This window comes from Culex quinquefasciatus, chromosome 2, assembly GCF_015732765.1.
Source record: "Culex quinquefasciatus strain JHB chromosome 2, VPISU_Cqui_1.0_pri_paternal, whole genome shotgun sequence".
NCBI lineage: Eukaryota > Metazoa > Arthropoda > Insecta > Diptera > Culicidae > Culex > Culex quinquefasciatus.
Window position 1 is genome coordinate 121,368,681 of NC_051862.1, and position 14,672 is coordinate 121,383,352.

At 37.1% G+C, this 14,672-nt stretch overlaps 1 protein-coding gene across 6 annotated transcripts in view; it reads left to right on the forward strand.

The window, feature by feature from the left end:
• Positions 1-2,970: 2,970 nt before the first annotated feature.
• LOC6034127 (protein split ends) overlaps positions 2,971-14,672 on the forward strand; it is a 126,023-nt gene continuing 114,321 nt past the window's right edge. For 4 of the 6 annotated variants that reach the window (XM_038251801.1, XM_038251803.1, XM_038251802.1 and 1 more), the window contains exons 1-2: positions 2,971-3,112; positions 3,565-4,759. In XM_038251801.1, coding sequence (XP_038107729.1) covers positions 4,677-4,759 — 83 coding nt within the window. In that variant the 5' untranslated portion in view covers positions 2,971-3,112; positions 3,565-4,676. The remainder of the gene's footprint in view (positions 3,113-3,564; positions 4,760-14,672) is intronic. The other 2 variants (XM_038251799.1, XM_038251800.1) reach the window with 2 other exon arrangements.

The following is a 14,672-nucleotide window of genomic DNA, read 5'->3' on the forward strand; positions in this document are numbered from 1 at the left end:
CAGAATCCATCATCCGACCCATCGTTGGTTAGGTTATCAAAAGACCTTTCCAACGATTCTAAAACATTGAAGATCTGGCAACCCTGTCTCGAGATATGGCCACTTAAGTGATATTGATATACTTTTTTGAAGCCGGATCTCACTTAAATGTATGTAAACTATGTCCGGGTCCATCATCCGACCCATCGTTGGTTAGATTATCAAAAGACCTTTCCAACGAGTCTAAAACATTGGAGATCTGGCAACCCTGTCTCGAGATATGGCCCCTTAAGTGATATTGATGTACTTTTTGGAAGCCGGATCTCACTTAAATGTATGTAAACTATGTCCGGGTCCATCATCCGACCCATTGTTGGTTAGGTTATCAAAATACCTTTCCAACGAGTCTAAAACATTGAAGATCTGGCAACCCTGTCTCGAGATATGGCCACTTAAGTGACATTTATGTACTTTTCTGAAGCCGGATCTCACTTAAATGTATGTAAACTATGTCCGGGTCCATCATCCGACCCAACGTTGGTTAGGTTATCAAAAGACCATTCCAACGAGCTCAAAACATTGAAGATCTGGCAACCCTGTCTCGAGATATGGCCACTTAAGTGATATCGATGTACTTTTTGGAAGCCGGATCTCATTTAAATGTATGTAAACTATGTCCGGGTCCATCATCCGACCCATCGTTGGTTAGGTTATCAAAAGACCTTTCCAACGAGCTCAAAACATTGAAGATCTGGCAACCCTGTCTCGAGATATGGCCACTTAAGTGATATCGATGTACTTTTTGGAAGCCGGATCTAAAAAATAGATGAAACTTGTGTACAGCCTAGTGTACAGCCATTGTTGTGAGGAAAGCTCCAACCACATAGGTGGATTAAGTTAGTTTTTTTTAAGATTTCAAATATTATAAAGATTGTAATACCTACACACAAAAAATTATTACGGTAATGACAAAAGTAACTTACTTTTGAATTAAAAAGTTGCTAAAATTTGTTGCATTAAAAGTTTTTTTCTTGTTTTGAAAATGAAAACTTTTACTGCTACAGTTTTTGAAAATCTCATTGCTCACTGATTTAAAAGTTTTTACTTTTAATTCGAGTGTAAAATTTCTTTCATTTTGACGTTCTCGTGTAACATATATGTGATTTCAAAAACTTAAAAATATACAAGTTTTGATTTTTTTTCCTTTCAAAAATAAAAAATGTTTTTTTGAAATTAATTAAAGATAGTTTCTAAAACAGAAAAAAATTACAAAATGTATGTTTAAAGAAAAATGTGAATAAAATATTTGAAATTATAAAAAAACTGAAGTGAAAAATTTAAAATTTTGAAAAAAATGTTTTCATTACAAACTGATTTTTTTTAATTTTTATTTTTTTTAACTTGCTTTGAACACAAATCGAGATTTTCTCGCCAAATTACGACTAACCATTGACAAATTACAAACATAATATTTCGATCGAGAAATTACGATCGAAATATCACAGACAAACAGACATGAAAGTTAGAACAAAATCGTGATCAAAAAGTGGGACCAGTTTAAATTTGAATTTAGTTTGCTCACTAGCGACATCTACTGGCTATTCCTAGAAACCACTTCTTAGGTATGACAGCAGAGCCTTGATGTTTATGTGTGTGAGCCTTGACAGACTGTCAACGTCAAAACAAAACATTCAAATCAGACATCGTGTCGGAACATAAAACACATCCTTGTCGACGGAACGTCCGTTCGAAGCTATTTGGCCACCAAGCGCGGTTTAAAAAAGAGAGGCTAAAATGCATTCTAAATTGTGAACAGATGCTTTCTACGAACCGAACTCCTGTAAAGGTTTCCACCGATGGAGTTGTGTCTTCAGCCGCAGATTAATATTTGCTTAATAATTGTAAAGATGGCTATGGGGTCGGAGTACAAAAGTCCAGTCTGTATTTCGGACGGGTTGGAGACACACTAAAGAACGAAAGTACATATAAACAGAGGCCAACATGCACGATCAGTGCAATGAACTGGCAAGACACCGGAAAACCAAAAATCTTTGCAATCCAGACAGTTGAGGAGAAGGTGAAGTTCCTCGGTGGATTACACCAACTCGTCAAAACGGGTGTGGACAGCAGCAGCTAGCTTCCACGCAAAATCATTTCAACACCACCGGTTCTGTATCAGTTCGAGCGGCCGAACGGAACCACCTCCTGGTACTGCAGATTGTTCACTGTTCACAGTCAACGGGAAAACGAATGGTTTGTAGAAAAAATGAAATGATGTCCCGAAGCGAATGCTTTTATGAAAAACCCCCTCTCTCATCAAACACACGTGTACTCAAAAAGATAACATAAACAAAACAACACCGGAAATGAAGGTTGTCACTTGAAAACGCTGTCACAAAGGCGCCTCTAGCGGTGAATCCGAAAAGTAGTAACCATGCTTTCTGATTTTTTAAAAAAGTCCGTTACATTTTTTGGGACACGTTGGTAATAATGACTTTCATGTCTGTTTGTCTGTGAGTACACCGCCTGCAACAGGGTGGGAGTTCCACAATAGTATTCCGGCAACACTTCTTGTGATTTGTTTTCAATTGTAATTTTTTTTAGGCCAAGAATCCCTATTTTATGCCAAAGCTCAATATAAATTTGATTAACACCTAAACTTCCAAACTCAAGAAAAAGCGGGAATTCCAAAGTTTCCAGTTGCTTTTCGAGTGTTTTTGAAACCGCCTTTGGTTTATTGGACCTTTAAAAAAAACTCCAGATGTGTTAATTATTAAAATTTCGCTGCGTCCAACATCAATCACACCTGGTTTCACCTTAAAAAAATTGCCGCCCAATGCAATGTTGCCATCCCCAGAAGCTGCATCGTTCTCTCCGCTCTCTTGCTCGCTAGTCGCGCGCTTCTCTCACTTTCCTCACGCTCTCTCTCTTCTCTTCTCTTCTCTTTGGTCTTCGTACGGCACCTTCTTGCCGTTCGTCAGTTGATATTGGAACGTTGTCGAGGATGGTCGTGCACACGTTAGTTTACGCGTGAACATCCCCAGCAAAGAAGAAGAAGAAAACAACAGGAGAAGAAGAGCGCAAGCAGCAGTTGCGAGAAAGAGAAGCAAAGAAACATTTTCCAACCAGAGGAGTAAGTGAAACGGGTCGGCTGGATGGAGGGAAGGAGAAGAAGAAGAGTGCGCTGTGAGGAGTGTGGAGAAGAGCGGAGAAGAAAAAGTTGAAGCTGTAGAAAATTGAAGCCGCGCCGCGCGCTCATATTCAAGTGAATTATCTCGAAATTTTGCGTCCATTTCGAGGATCGTCGGTTGGCGGTGGACCGAAAAGAGTCCATTTCCGGTTCGCGAAAACTTTTGGTGCATGTCCGCGGGTGTCGTCGTTGGCAACCGAAATTTGCCCAGAAAGTGGGAGATGGAGAGAGAGTGAGCGAGAGAGGGGCAACGAAGAGGAGCAGTGTGTTGCAGCAAAAGAGAACAAAATTTGTTCGCGCCACCGCTGATCGCAGCACGGCGTCCCGAGCAGAAGAAGATCGGTCGTGCGCGGAGCAAATTTTGTTTTTACTGAGTGTTTGGTTTCTTCCCTTAGGATTGCAGATTAATAAATTGTTACACAAAGTTTGAATTGTTGAATGTTTCCAATCTACGATTGAAGCAGTTTTAAAGAAAATTGTATCTCACGATTGCTGTTTTATCGAGAGGGAGAGAGAGAGAGAGAAAGAGAGTGTCTGTGCAAATGTGAAGAAGGTAATTTCATCTGCGAATAACCAGTGAAAATTTCATCCAATTTCATCATTCTGAAGATCAAAAGTTGGTTCAATTTAAATTTTCAAAAGTGATATTTGTGGGCAAAATAAAATTAAAAAAAAGTTCTTGTAAATAGTCGAGTTTCCAGTCAAAAAAGGTGTGTCCCGGAGTTGGCAGCGGAATAATACGGCGGATTGTGGCCGCCCATCTTCTATCCCGGAACGGATTTTGTATCTATCTAGCTGGAGGTCAAAAGTTGTCCGGGTCACCAGCAGCGGTCCCCCCTCCCACGTTCCCCACTGCGGGGGGAGCGGTGCGTGTGGAGATTGTCCCCTTTCCTGTGTGAGTTCTGACGGGGGGTTCTTTCTGTGAACAAGTGTTCTGGAGCCGCAGTGGAATCGGTTCCCCGGAAGAGGTGGTTCCCGAGGCTCCCGTTAATTGTGGCCAATTTGGCAGTGAAAGTGTCGAGCAGATTCTTCAGCAGCAGATTGGCCCAAATTTAGGTCTAAATCCAGCAAAACCGAGTGAGCTTCTGGAAGTTCCAGCAATTTCCGGCAAAATGATGTAACAATCGTGTCCCGGGCAGAGAACCGTCGCCGCGTGTGGCCTCCGTCGTCGGTCGGTCACTTCCGGACGTCCCGAGCCGTCGTCGTGATCGGTCGCGGGTCACGATCGCGAATCGCGAGTGCAAATCTCTCTACTTTTCTCTAAAATATCAAAATTTCCCATCAAAAAAATATCTAGTTCTGCTGTTTTTATTTTCCCAAATGGTGTTCCCGGGGTAAGTGTGCGTGTTTGTGTGTGCAAAGTGAGTGGAGAAGAAGAGGAAGAATCATAGAAAAAAAAGAGGAGTCCGACAAAACCGTAATTTCGAGCGGCGTGGGTCGTGACGGAGCGCACCCCGGAACCCACCCCGGAAAAGAAAAATCGTCTCCATGAAGCACCTGAAGCACGATGGTACGCGAGACTCGACATCTTTGGGTTGGAAACTTGCCCGAAACGGTACGCGAGGACAGAATACGAGAGCATTTTAAGAGGTGAGTTTCGGGGATCTTTCAGTCAACCATTTCCGCACTTTTTAACTTAGACAACAAAATAACGCAAAAATCATTTTTCTCAAAAAAAAAAAAACATTGCCGGAATATTAAAATCCGCACTTATTATTTTAAAACTAGATTTCAAACCAAAGAAACTTTGGAAAAAATAATGTTTTTGTAATTCTCTCTACAATCGAACATTTTATCAAGCCAAGAAAGTGTTTCTTTTGAAAAATAATTTGGAAGTTTTACAAAACAAAATAGGGATCATAAATTGTATGTCCTACTTTTCTTTGCAAAGATAAGAAAATAATGGCTAAGGATGTTGAGATAAGTCGTAAATTATGTTTTCCGAATTATATCTAAAAATTTCACAAAAGTCCGTTTATGACACTGAATTGAACTGAACATTAAATTTAAAAATTAAATGGCCAGACTGGTAATAATTTTCAATAACATGAAATTTTACATGTCGCGTGATAGGACATACTGAAAATTACTAAAGTGCCCCCTAGAGAGACCACCGTCTATCGATTCCGGATGTAACAGGTTGGGTCGGAAAATGACAGCATGACCATAGTTTGTCTAACCTTTTAACTTATTTAATTTCAAAAAAAAAATCAAATTATTCGCTCTACAGCATTGCCTTAGCGTTCTCGATTGCGAGATTCCTACTCGAAACTAGGGTGTCCGAAGGTTTGGTTGTTGAGGCAACTGCAAACCTCTTTTTACACCTTAGCTTCCATCCACACCGGGATTCGAATTGACGACCTTTGGATTGTTAGTCCAAATGGCTACCAGCGACTCCACCGAGGCAGGACCCAGGGAGACGACTCCTACACCTGGATTGAGCTAACGACCTAACCCTCTAGGTTAGACCGGGGCCAACATTTACTTCCCCATCCGACGGAAGGCGTGATCAGACAAATCTCGTCTCGAAAAATGCCACCGGAACCGTCTGGGATCGAACCCAAGCCGACTGGGTGAGAGGCAACCACGCTTACCCCTACACCACGGTTCCCGGCATATTTAATTTATTTATTTTAATATTTATATCTCAAGTTATTTTTAAGATATCCAACTCTGCTCGGGTAAACAGGTCGTCAAAGCTGTTTTTTGCCTTCCTCACCCTACTGAGGAAAGGCTATAAAATCACTCAAAAAACGAAATTCTTAATTTGACCTCCTAGACCCACCTTCATGTATACATATCGACTCAGAATCACATTTTGAGCAAATGTCTGTGTGTGTGGTGGGATGTTGATCAAAAAAATTTGCACTGAGTTATCTCGGCACTGGCTGACCCGATTTGGACCGTTTTGGTCTCATTTGATCCGTCTTGGGGTCCCATAAGTCGCTATTGAAAATGATAAAGTTTAGTTAAGTACTTCAAATGTTATGCTAAAAAAATCAATTTACCAAAAGTCCGAAAGATTGTAAAAAGGGTGGTTTTTGTAAGAAACCTCGTCATGTTATACATTTTTTTAAGAAAGGTATTTGAAAGACCTTTTCAACGATTTCAAAAGATTAAAGATCTGACAACCCGATGAACTTTTTAACGGGCCGGATCTAAGATATTTTGACAAAAACGTTGTCCGGATCTATCATGCGACCTGTCGTTGGATAGGTAATCAAAAGACCTTTCCAAAAAGTTCAGTAGATTGAAGATCTGACAACCCTATCAAAAGTTATAAGCACTTAAGTGTTATTTATGAACTTAGTGGAGGCCGGATCTCAGATATTACCTAGCATTACACTCAAAATGTGAGGAAGGCCCCAACCACCTAATGGTGGATTAAGTAACGTTTTTTTTTTGTTATAGTAGCAGGTTTTGTTTCCCTGGTCGGTTTTGGAAAGCTTAGTTTTTGTTTGAACCCAAAATAATATGTTATGTTCAACAACTCAATTACAAAAAATTAAAAAAAAAAGTTCGGAGTCGAAAACGAGTACAATACCTTATGTGCATTTAATTGTGCCATAGGAAAATTTTGCAAAAAAAAAATGATGTTGTCAAAATTGTTCGAAAAAACTAAACTAAAATTCAGTTGGATGAGCAAAAATAGTGGTTAATGATATGGGCAAATTCTGCTGAACACTTAGCTACACAGTTTTAAAAACTTATTCAAAAGTGCAGACGAAAATAGAGCCGTTTATCGTTGAAGGTGCATTTGGTCAGTCATTCCGCCAAATTTATTTTTTAAATGTAGTCTTTAAAAAAAGTTGAGTTAAGTAAGCTGTCAACTTAACAACATGTTTTTTATTCAATTAAGACACGTATTAAAAAAGCAAAAAATATAAAGATGTTTCTTCTAGAGACACTAAAAACATTTCAACGTACAATACAAACCAACAAAAATGGTATTAGGAAAGATTTTTCAAAATTCGTGAACCGATCCGCCCAAATGGAAAATTACTGGCTCTCTGTTCCGCCCTTTTGTCCGCCCCCCTAAATTCTCCTCAGTTCTTCATTTCTAAGCCGTGAGGAAGGAAGGAGGTGGAGGTACCTGGTTCATTAGCATTCCAAACATAAATCAAAGTCTATCGACGACACATTTCGCTGACTTTTTTATTTTTATTGTTTTTCGAGGAAGGTTTTATGCTTGGCAGCGGGTTTGACGTCGTACTCAGCATAGAGTACCTATATATCGGTCCGTTGAAGGGTCGATTGCGCGTAGTATGATTACCTAAACTGCCCTAAAGGGGTTCGATTCCGTACCATACTGGTGACAAGTGCGTCTTTCATTTCTCGTCTTGCGAAGGACGGAAACGTCATTTGCATAAATTAAATTCGTTTGACCAGTCAGTAGTTAAAGCATGTTTAACATGAACTGTTAGTTCACTAAGAGCATCGGACTGTTTGCCTTCCTCATTTTGCTGAGGAAAGTCTTTAAAATCACTCGAAAAATGAACTTCTTAATTTGATCACTTACACCCACACGGGGTCTTTTATTGGGGGGTAGTATTTTTTTTAGAAATAGCAAGAAAACTATCATATACATGTGAAAGTGTGGAACATCCCCGTTCATTTGCGGGGTGAACGAAAATCTTTGGTCGGGAAAAATTAAAATTATCCTTATTTGAAGTTTTTGAACTTTTTTTGTATGGGACAAAATCATATTATTTCTTATGGGAAATGATGCAGGGAACATTTTTCTTGAAGCACGCAAAGTGATTGGAAATAAGGGGAAAATGTTATAAAGGTATTTTTTTGGAAATTTGGGAGATTTTCTGATAAAATTGCACACCCTCTTTCCCATAAACCGCAATGTTTTTGATATTCAGTTCATTGTTTTGATGAATTCTTTTTTGAGAAATGTTTCTGGGCTCATTAAGTATATACACTATGTTAAAAAAGTATTTACACCCCTTGGGCACAATGCACATTTTGTGATGAAACATGTAAACAATTTAAAGTTTGACAGGAACCTAGTACTACGTTTTGTTCAGAAACTCATGCCAAACATTTTGCTACAAAAAGCTCATGAAAAGATGTTTTCTATAAAAAGTTATATAACAAATACTATTACAAAAATTAAAAAAAGGTGAAAAAAAGTTTTACACCTTTCGAAAAATTAACATAAATTAACATAGGCATCCATGACTGATTGAAAAAATTATTTGGATTGAATATAAAGTTTGCTAATTACTTAGTATAGAAGTTTATATAACTCTGAAAATTCTATATAAAACTTATCTAAACTTGATTTTGCAAACTTTTAATTTAACTAAATGTCAATATATTACCACAGAATTGCTAAATAAACTTCCGGAGTGGGAATAACACCGTTTTGGGGGTATTTGTATCGCTAGAATAGATTTTTCGTTGGAATTTCGTACCAACCCGGAATGACGTCGTCGGAAAATTCGCCGGCATCCGAACCGGTTCACTGTTCACAAGTCAACCTATGTGGCATCGAAAAGGGCATAAAATTTCCGATCTTTTGATACCCATACATCTAGGTTTTCTATAAAGTTGATATTCTACACAATATTGTTAAAAAAAAAAAAAAAAATGTTTTTATTTTTTGCACAGAGATGCGCTATGGTGTAAGGAATCGATAGACCCCAAAATCTCGGAGTGCATATTTTTTTCATAATAACGGTATTTTGAGCACCGTGCATACATCCAGGTTTTCTATAAAACCCACGTTTTTAAATACCTAGGCAAAAACGTTGTTATGGTTTCGTCTGAGCAATCTGCCAAAAATGTATGGACTTTTTGTAATTTTTGCCAAGGTATTTTTTTTGTTTGGCGATTAGGGTGCTCCTATCCGAAATAGGGTGGTCGAAAAAGATGCGTTTTTCGTCGATTTTCGCAAAAACCAATTTTTTTTTCAAAAAATCATGTCTTCGGAACGGCTGAACCAATTTTAGAGCACCACAATTCAAAAGAAAGGTTATTAGTTGAGCTTTTAAGAAAAATTATGTAGAGGTTTAAGAAAGCTAGCTGAATATTTGAAAATATCCCATGAAAACTTAATTTACTAATTTGAAGGGCTCGGGACCAAAGAGCTCATATCTAAATATATTTTTATCTGATTTCTTGTAATATTTTACATAACATATCCAAAAAAAATTAAACAAGCCTGAACATGCTTAATATGATTATCAATGCAGAAAAATGCATTTTTGCAATTCCGTCGTGAAACTACTTACTTTTCCTGTCATTCTTGAACGACGAAATAGCCTACTTTTCTGTACCAAAAATAACAGAATCGAATAGCAACACTTTTCAAAATAAATGATGAAAAGTTCTACTTTTCAGCACTCAAATGGGTGCTGAAAAGTTGAACTTTTCAGCACTTGTTTCGAAAAGTAACACTTTTAAACTTTTTTTTTTTGATTTAAACTATTTATTGACAAAATACATGAAAATTTGAAATAAAATTTAACTCAGTGTGTTTTTTGGAATTGCAAAAAATGTTGAATGGAACTCGTTGCAAAACTTGATTTTTTCAGCTCTCTTCGTATTTATCCAACTCGGTGAACCTCGTTGGATAAATGTACGACTCGTGCTGAAAAAATCCTCTTTTTGCAACTTGTTGCAAAAACTACTATTAAGATTGTTTTCAGTTGATCAGACATCTATATTCAGAAAAATTTTGAAGGTTTTTGGAAAAATATTTTCTTGCCCCCTGATTTTTCAAACCAATTTTGAAGGGGGTGGGAAAGTTGCAACGGCCTTAATGCTTTTTTGCAATTCTGTCTTGAAACAATTTACTTTTCCTGTCATTCTCGAACAGGAAATGGGTGCTGAAAAGTTGAACATTTCAGCACTGGTATTGGTATTTCAATATTTTTTTTTTATTTGAACGGTGAGTTTACTAAACACATGGATGTTTGACATAAAATTCCATTCAAAAAGCGTTTTTCGGAATGGCAAAAAATGTTGTAAGCAACTCGTTGCAAAACTTAACAGCACTCGTCGTATTTATGCGACTCGGTAAACGTCGTTGAAAAAATGTACGACTCGTGCTGAAAAAATCTTCTTTTGTTGCGTTCTACGCAGGCCCTTACGGCCTTTCGTCCCATTTAAACGCGTGTAATGAAAAGCCGTAATAGCAATGTCGTACCGCCCCTTTCAAATGTTACTCCAGATTTCTCAGTTGTATATTTTAGAACATGGGGCAATTATGCGTAGAACGGCAGTATTTTACTTTAAAAAATCTAGTTTGGCTATGATGAAAAAGTGTTTTTTTATGTATCCAAGGCTGGTACAAATATTTTTAATAGTTCTTTCTAAAAATGTATAACATTCCGGGTTTTCTTACAAAAACCACCCTTTTTACAATCTTCCGGACTTTTGTTAAAATCGTTTTTTAGCATAACTTTTGAAATACTTAACTAAACTGCATAATTTTTAATACCGACTTATGGGACCCCAAGACGGATCGAATGACGCCAAAACGGACAAAATCGGTTAAGCCAATGTTGAGATAATCGAGTGACAATTTTTTGATCAACCACACACACAGACATTTGCCCTAAGCTTTGTCATAATGAGTGTCATAGGTGTGATGCTTGTTTGGCAAAGAGTATGATTTGATTCGATGTGGAATTAAAATCGAAGTGTTCAGTATATTGCTGAAGCTTCCATTTTTACACATGGACACCACTTCATGCTGCGAGAACCCACTTTGGCGTAGTCTCAGGGCTTAATCGATGGCCGGTAAGCTGTCATCGAGACAAGGAGGTTCTCTGATAGTGGAAATATCACATTTGTACAATAAACCGCTACATATGTGATTTTTCCTATCTTAATGTGGGTGTCCGGTTAGGATGCGGGTTTAAAAAATAGTGTTTGTAGAATTTAGGATTTTAACTATAAATATCAACTTTTTATACTTTGCCTTTAGTTATTTAGGGACAAAATTAGTAACAGTGAATTTAGTAATTCTATCAGAATCGGTGATTTTCATTCAAGTAGCATAAAAACCATTCTGATTTGTCAAAATTTCCATAGAGTCTCGATCAATCAATAGTGAAATGATATCGGACTAAATTCGTTGATCTGTTGAACTAACGGTTGTCGGATTATGATTGTATCGACCATTGTTGCGAATCGAGGATCTACTGGAATTCTGACGAACAAATGGTCGTCTCTTTTTCAATTCACGACTTGTAAAATATCAACTGTTATTTTTTTTTGTTTTTTTTTTTTTAAAGAAGCCAGACAGGTTTTAAAAGAAACGTTTTTTTGGTTAATAATTAAAATGTCGGGGATTTGAGATAAGAGTAGCTTTCGGATAGGTTGCTTTAAATCTTGTATTAAATTCAAGTTAGGTAGTTATCCGCAAATGAATATTTGGACTTATATGAATAATTGAACATTTTGGACTTATGAATAACACACAACTGTGCATTTATTCTAGAGTCAGATCCATACAGCGTCAGTGTTTATTTGGTCGAAGTGTACTAATTCATTGGCAGATCTGATTCTAGTTGTAATGTACGACAAGACTACTGACGGACGTGACAGGACGAGGGCCCAGTTTAGAGGTTTCGACATCAACGATGTGCGGCTGGATCACCCTCCCAAAAAAAAAAAAAAAAAAACCACACACACAGACATTTGCTCAGAATTAGATTCTGAGTCGATAAGTATACTGTATACATGAAGGTGGGTCTAGGAGGTCTAATTGAGAAGTTCATTTTTCGAGTGATTTTTTAGTCTTTCCTCAGTAACGTGAGAAAGGCAAAAAATCATTCAAGTGTTATTTATTTGATAATTTTTTAATTTAAATTTAATATTTTTGAACTCTGAATTCAGATCCATTGTTGACAATCATTGCCCCAAACATGAAAGACACATCTTCGACCTTAATTTGACTTTGACAATGTTAAATTTTTTTTCATGGTTAACTTTGGCTTTTTTTTTGCTAACATTTTCTATATTTTAAAAAGTAACAAAATGTAGTATCATTGTGTTGTCCCAGACCATGCCTCTACGTATTTTTACAACAGAAATGATAATGGTATCATTGGTATTAAAAAACAAAAATACTATCTCTCAAATACTCTCAGAACATGAACTAAAAAGGATAAAATCTAGTTAAAATACTAAAAATAAAACAAGAAAATCAGAAAACAAGAAAAGTAAAGTTTTCGTAGCAAAAAAGCGATTCAAAATGATCTCCTGAACTTGGAAAAATATCGAAAAAAAAATCCTGGCATAAGGTTAATTAGTTGACTTTCCATGAAAAGATTCATTTTCTAGAGAACTTTTTAACTTCCATTCCTGTGCACATAGGATAGATTGAAAATCCCTTTGACAAAATAGAAGAGATTTTCAAATGGATTCTTGAATACCACAATAATTTCCCTCTAAAGTATGTTTGATGGGCTGGTACCTATGCCTTTATGACATATTTCAAACTAACCCGAGGATTCAAATCTCATGGAGTAGACAGATATATCAATTTAAAATGCGTTTCCCTGCGTTAAGAATCATTTTCAACATGTTTGAGTTAATTTAAAAATGTTTTGTTTAAGTTATTTTTTCGCTAAAATTTTTGTTTTCGTCAAATCTTTCATTTTTTGGAAATTAATTACTGCAAAACGACTGAACTTCTGTAAAATGCATTTTAAAACATTTTTTCCATGCAATTGCAGAAACTATGGCTTGTTATTTCAATATTTTTCCTCCAGGTTTTCCTCAAAAGTGCAAAAGCAAATTAGATGGAAATAGGACCGAATCCTAAATATAACAGATTTTATCCTGTATTTAGACTCGATGACTCTTCAGTTAAGTGTAAAATAAATAAATCCTGTATAAAACCGATTTAGGTTTTATCCCATTCCCCTGAATTGCATTCTGAAGAATTCCATTTTCAAAACCTACAATAAATCACTATCCACAGTGAACTATTTGCTAGAAATGTGTATTGTTTTACTAAAAGAAATACCGTATTTTTACGTGAATTGATGAATCAAAGATATCTATAATAAAGAGGGGTATATTTTTAAGAAGAATTATGAAATTAACCATAATTTAACCTACTTATTTGAAAGATTTGATCGGTAATTCAATACAAAAAATCATTCGAAGATTTTCAGGAGATTTAACATTTCTTGGCATTTTTTTTATAAGGTCCTTATGTCCTTAGAAGTAGTTGAAGAGTACACAAAAAATATTTCCGAGTGTTACATCATTTATGATGTAACACTTTTGCACGTCATTAAACATTTAAATTTAAATGCAATTTGATGTAAATTCAAACTGAAAAAACAGGTCTGAATCTACATTGAAAATGCAGAAGTTCCCTATTAGAAATTGAGTGTGAACACACAAAAAAATATTTCCGAATGTTACATCATTTATGAGGTAACACTTTTGCACGTCATTAAACATTTAAATATAAATGCAATTTGATGTAAATTTGCAACAAATTATACGTAAAAACATGATTTTACGTGTGATTTAACCGTTTACGTCGAATCTCACGTTTACATCAACTGAGTTTACATGTAATTAATTTTTTACGTGTCGAGTAAATTCACATATTTTTTTCTGTGAACTTCTAGGACTTTTACGAACTACAATCTCGAATATTTCTCGCCCAGAAGTACCACAACTTCTCACCGGAGAAGTTCTCCCCAGCACTTTTGAATCTGAATTTCACCAGATTGAACAATAAGAAGAGGGCGAATCGCTGGAAACAGACTTCAATCAATGCCACACCACGGTTCTTCACTCTGCCTTGTGAGTCTGTGTGTGCTGGTATGAGAGCAAAATCCGGTTTCCCAATCCAGAACACATCGCCACCTCACCGTTCCGCTGCCCTGTTCTCTACGGAGGCTTTATTACCCCCATCAGCCTTTTTTTTACCTTATTTTGGTGTGTGTGAGACTATTATCGTACACCACCTCGCGGCGGCGGACCCTGGAATCGAAGAAGTGGACCTCGCCGCTGCCGCGCTCCGGATCGCACAATAAAATCCTATAATAACAATAATAATAATATCAGTCCGTGCAGGCACTACTCTACAACGACTCCAGCAACTCCCAACTTGGGGGGCTTCTCTTAACGAAGAAGGAAGGGGATAGGGGGGAGGGTAGGGGGAAGAAACCCCTCTAAGAAGACCCAAGACCAAAAAGAAGTAAAAGAAGAAGACGTCAGCAGACCCAAGGGAAGGCAGAAGTGGGAATATCAAGTTGATGTATAACGTCGGAAGACAGCAGAAGAGGATTAGAGTGCCTTGCCTTGGAACAGGCAGCAAACTCCAAAGGCAAAGGCGAAGGCAAAGACAAGAAGACTCACAAGGCGCAAAGGAAAGGCGCAAGGCGGGAAAACCGAACAAATGGGAATAATAAGAACACTGCACAGCACAGCACAGCAGTATATAACCACGTATAATTTCGTATGGAATGATGATGATGAGGCAAAAAGGGAAGGCAGAGTGAAGGAGAAAGAC